The sequence below is a fragment of the Lampris incognitus genome, chromosome 15 (assembly GCF_029633865.1).
Source record: "Lampris incognitus isolate fLamInc1 chromosome 15, fLamInc1.hap2, whole genome shotgun sequence".
Lineage (NCBI taxonomy): Eukaryota > Metazoa > Chordata > Actinopteri > Lampriformes > Lampridae > Lampris > Lampris incognitus.
The window spans coordinates 28,246,220-28,251,559 of record NC_079225.1 but is presented as its reverse complement, the minus strand read 5'-3'; the positions used below and the strand labels follow the sequence as shown (position 1 = coordinate 28,251,559).

The 5,340-nt window shown below is 45.3% G+C and overlaps 1 protein-coding gene across 1 annotated transcript; it reads left to right on the top strand.

Annotated features, from left to right (window-relative positions):
- The first annotated feature begins 1,162 nt into the window (after positions 1-1,162).
- On the top strand, positions 1,163-4,677 carry vrtn (vertebrae development associated). The gene is made up of 3 exons (XM_056295136.1): positions 1,163-1,274; positions 2,423-2,736; positions 2,935-4,677. The coding sequence occupies exons 2-3, from the start codon at positions 2,425-2,427 to the stop codon at positions 4,675-4,677; spliced, it is 2,055 nt and encodes a 684-aa protein (XP_056151111.1). The 5' UTR covers positions 1,163-1,274; positions 2,423-2,424.
- Positions 4,678-5,340: the final 663 nt, after the last annotated feature.

The window sequence follows — 5,340 nt, the reverse complement described above, 5'->3', positions numbered from 1 at the left end:
ATTACTGTGTAAAAATGAACACATACAAGCCAAACTAGTTAAACTGTGTCCAGTCTGTAATCTTCTCCCTCCAGCCTGTCTCTCAGTAACTGATAAGCTTTAGGTCAAAGCCTTGAACCCCAGTGAACCTAGGCACCAGCTTGTCTGCTAAGAGCTTGGAGTGGAGATCTCAGCAGGGAGGACAAAGGCTGTTATCCCCTCCTGGTGTGTGTGCTTGTGTGTGCATGTGTGTGTGTGTGTGCGTGCGTGTGTGTGTGTGTGTGTGTGTGTGTGTAAGGCCGTAGTGTTGGGGTCTAAGGTAGGTTGTATGGGGGTTGGGGATGGCAACAAGGTTCATTGTGCATGTGTGGAACAAAAGGCCTTGATTACAGAAGTCCTGCAAAAGGCAGCAGAGGCGAAGAGGTGTTAAAAGTGATACGCCAGAGAAACCCAGAAGCCTTCCTCTTCTCTCATAAACCTCCTCTCCACACCCCGTCTGCACATATCCACTCTCTAATCCACAAACTAGCTTTCATACCGCGTCTCTCCAGCCCGTGGAGCATGCCAGATAAAGTCCATCTATTCAGGCAAGCGCGACAATGGTGGGTTTACTCCAACATGGGGGGGGGGGGGGTGCCAAATTGTGCACCACATATGAGTCAATTGAAACTAACGGGAAACTAACTCCTGCCGTGGGGGAATTTCTCTGGTTGCTATTAAAGAACCTTTCTCACAAAATAACAGCCACACACACACTGTGTGACTGCTTTATGGGCACAAACAAGTCAACGACACCGGAAGAACTTGATGTATAAACTTGAGAATGAACTACCGACGTCTGGAGGTTTACGTCGACCAGGGAGAAGCGCCAACGTATTGATATCTCGGTCTACTTGTGTGGCTTCACCGGCGACGGCCCATCCGCCAACACGCTGGCTTTTGTTAACACTTCACATTGATATTGACCCTGGCTGTATACTTGAGAGGAGCGAGGAGTGACGGGGGAGGTGTTTTTCTCGAAGAAGAAGAAGAAGAACAAGAAGAAGAAGAAGAAGAAGAAGAAGAAGAAGGAAAAAAAAGCGTATCGGCGATTGACCATTTCCTGAAGGGAGGCGCTCCTTATCACTCCCTCGAATCTCCTGTCCGTCCCCATCGGAGCCGATGGGCCACATCGATGAAGGAGCGCGGCCCCGCGACATGGAGTAACCTCTCGAAGGAATTAAAACACCTTTTTTTTAAAGCTTCATTTCGTAACGACGCCCTCTGGGAAAGCCGAGTCAAGTCCTGACGTTCAGGTGCGTAAACGCTTTCATACATTAAACAGTATGTGTGTGGTTTTTGTTTTGTTTTTTTGTTTTTTGTTGGCCTACGTGTGCGCGTTTGCGTAATGAGTGTGTTTGTGGGGGGTGCGCGCGCCGGTTGTGTTTCGGTTAACCCCCCCCCCACGTGAGAATTCTGCTTTCGGTGGGTTCGCCAGGTGTTACTGAACCGGCCCACTTCGCCAAGACGCGCATGAAAGGTTAAACAGTGCAGGCCGCGTAACTCCCGTTTGCAGCCTGCTTTGAGGGTTTACACACAGCCGTGGGGAGCAGGGTAAATATATTCGTGTTTGAATCACTTTGGGGCCCACGTTAACTTTGCTCTTAATTGGGCGATCAATCACTCAAAACCACGATTGGCTCGCGTTTTAATTTAGGGTTTGATTCGATGAAACCCCCACGCGATGTATGCATATGCAACACATCAGCCTACATTTTGTGGAGGATCTTGTGTTTTCTCAACCAGCCATCCTGCTCTTTCTGTTGTCTCCAGCAGAACTCAAAGGGCATCTGGGAGGCCATTAAAAGGATTTTACCTTGCCTAGTTTACTTGTTTGACATCTTCCAGTGGTATTGTATGGGGATGAAACTTGGATATTGTCATGTCCTCATACACAGTTTTGTTTTAAATCATGACAAGAATTTCTTAACTAACATTTCTCACAAAATTGTGGTCCGAAATATCTGAGAGTATATAATTTGAAAGAACAAAACAAAACAAGTTTTGGTTTGATATTGTACTTTACATTGCCAAACATGTCAGTGTGGTGAACTTAGTTGGATTTTTAAACATGGTTGATTTGAATATTTAAGCAGATATTGGGATATCAATGTTGTGTAAAATTCCCTGTGATTATCATGGTAATAATATTATTACATATCGTCCAGCACTACCTTAAAAATCTATGCAGGGTATTGGTGTGAAGAGTAGTTCCTCATACATGATTGGTGTCAATGATACTTCTACAATAATGTCAATTTCACTGTAATCAGAAGTCACTGAACCAGGTAGCTTCATGAATAAATCGTCTTTTTGTGGAATGGGTAAATGATGGGCCCCAGCTCTGACCCCTGTTGTTGCTGGGTAATGTCTAATCCCATCTCTCTCATTGAATCCTTCTCAGATATGATTCAGAGGAATGAGGTGGTTCTCTCAGTTCTGGGTGAGCTCCAGGAAGCCACCGAGACCTCTGGTCTGGATGCCCTTTGCAGAGTGGCCTTGGAAGTGGACCAGGCCCTTACTCCATTTAAACTCCCTAGTACCCCCTGCCGGGATTTCCCAGAATGGACAGACATTGACGATGTAGCCCATAGCCTGTACCCACCAGATGCCCCCGCAGATCTTCTACCACTCACCTGTATAGGAGAGGGCAGTAGGTTGTTTGACGCAGCTAGCATGCTATTAGTGGGCACCATTAGCCTTAGCTTGGAGCTACAGGTGAGATTTTCTTTTTTTGAGATGCATCTGCCTATTTTTTGTGCTTCTCTCTCTCTTTTTAACCAGAAATCAGCATTGCATATTTAATTGTAGCAGTGTTTTAGCGGAGACATGATTTTGTATGATAATTTTTCCAGATTAACATTCCTTTAAACACTAGTATTAGTTATTGTAATCTACAAGTATTGTCTTTCCTAGGTAAGGACAGTAGTGGAGATGCTGCTCTGGAAGAGTTACTATCTGTGCGGGATGATTGACTCAAAAATGATGCTGCAGGCAGCTCGCTTTAGCCTCTGTGCTGAGGAGTCTGAGGATATGGTCAATTTGCCTACAACAGTCCTTGAGGCCATTTTTGATGCTGATGTCAAGGCTTCCTGCTTTCCTGGCTCTTATGTCAACATGTGGCATGTGTATGCGCTGTCATCAGTTCTGCAGTGTAACATTTACTCTATCTACCCAATGTTCAACCTCAAGATTCGACCCTATTTCAATCGAATCATACGCCCTCGAACCGGGCCCACAGAATCCGACTCAGCGACCCTCCACATCATGTGGTCTGGCGAGCTACAGGCTGGCTCAGTATTTAGGCCTAGTAATTTTGTAGCATTAGTCCCAGTGGGTGACCTCAAGTTTGGAAGCCCCAGTAGTAAGGAGATGGTCCCGCCCCTGAAGATAATGGAGCTACTGAGCCAAGATTTACAGGTGTCTTACTCCAGTCTTAAGGACAAGTACAACATCACCAAGAGGACCTTCTACCGTTGGAGGAGGCAGACCCGGGAACATTGCAAAAAGTCAGCAGCCAGGTATGAGGCCAAGCACTTTCTGCAAGCCTGCTACTTGGATGGCAAGCTAATCCCTCTGCACCAGTTCAAGGAGTTCTTCCCTGAGATTTCCAGGTCAACCTACTATAACTGGAAGCATGAACTCTTGAACTCTGGAGGTAACTTCTCCACCACATCGTCCACTGGTGAGGTGAGTCCTGGTGAAAGCACAGAGCAGGAGACCTGGTCTTCCCCCGAGACAAAGCAGGATGAACCAGAACACCATGAGAGCGTGGCTAGTATGTTTGGCCTCAACCTAGGCAAGCTGGAGGGAGAGCGGGCCCAAAATGTAACCCATATGCAGGAAGCCAAGCGGTGTCTTCAAAATTGCATTGCAATGAACACCTCTTACCCCTTCAGAATCTTCAAAAGAAATTTCCCAGGAATTTCTAGATCAACTTACTACAATTGGAGGAGAGAGGCCATGCTTTTCAACCGAAGATATAAAGTGGCTCCTGGTAGCAGTGAAGATAGTTCTGATGCTGACAAGAGCCAGAGTCCAAAGAGTTTGTTGTCCTCAGCCCCACCTAATGCCAACCAACCTGTTGTTCCCAGAGTGAAGCTTTGTAGGCGAAGCCACAGAAGTTTCAGGCTTGCATACATGAGTAAGAAGCAGCTCAGAGATGCTGCAAAGATCCATGTTCAGAGGTCAAAATGCTCTTTTACAAAATTCAAGCTCAAGTTTCCATCCATGTCCTCTTCTTTCTATTGGCTGTGGCGCAACAGTCACAATCGAAACAGGAAGTTGATGACCCCCCACAGTGTAATGGTGCATGATCCCGAGAATCTGGATACAACCACCGGAAAATTTGAAAATGAGATGACAGAGAGAAGGATGAATGGTCATGAGGTTCTCTCATTTGAAGAGAGTCCTCAAGGTCTCACGGTCCCCTACAACCTTCCCAGCAAGGCACCTATAGATGAGCAAATGTTTGTGATGGATGTTGTGGCTCTGGCCAACTTTAAGGCCAAAGCCAAGTTATTCCTGCAGCAACGCTTTGAGGAAAAATCTTTCCCCACGTTCAAAGAGTTCAGGTCTCACTTCCCCTTCACTCCACGCTCAACCTACTACATGTGGAAACGAGCTCTACATCATGGAGTCTCTCTGGTTCATGGGTAAAAGAGCCATTAAGTGTAAAGGCCGATAAAAATCAAGGGGCTCCCATCAGGAAATTTTAGTGTTTCTTTCTAAACCATTTTGCCCCCAATAAAATCATCAGACCTCTGCATTTCAAAGTCTTGTTGCAGAATTTTGCCTTTTGTTCCCATCATTTTGTGCCTTTTTTCAGTCTTAGATTTCAGTATCGATCACATTCCTAGTGTCTTCTTTTTTTGGTTCAGTAAAGTTGCAACTAAATGCATAGTGTTTGCTCTACTGGCCTCCCCCTCACCTCTCCAACCGCATGACATTTGCACATGTGTGAAGAGAGACTGTTTTGTGGTTCCACTTAAGGACTGCATGCAGCCCTTAAGGCAAAAGGCAGTTCAAAGTCACTGGTTTGATGGCTTTTTGTTTGGGGTAATTTTGTCTCCCTTCATTTCCCTCTCTTTTAATCCCCTTAGCATTGTATTTAGGGCCCTTTATTTTTTTCCATTGTGGGTTTTTTCATGCTTAAATGTATGCTTTTTGGTAACTCATTATCTATCTGAAATATTCTTTGCAATTTACTTTTTATAGTTTTTGAATTTGAGGGAACAAGAGAGGAAATATGTCATGATTGCGTTTACTCCTGTTTGATGGGTCATCTTCTGCAGGCTGACAGATACACATTGTGATTATTGA

Coding starts and splice junctions, on each gene's coding strand:
- vrtn (XM_056295136.1), top strand. CDS start 2,425: ATGATTCAGAGGAATGAGGTGGTTCTCTCAGTTCTGGGTGAGCTCCAG. Junction 2,737..2,934: donor GCCTTAGCTTGGAGCTACAG/GTGAGATTTTCT, acceptor TGTCTTTCCTAG/GTAAGGACAGTAGTGGAGAT.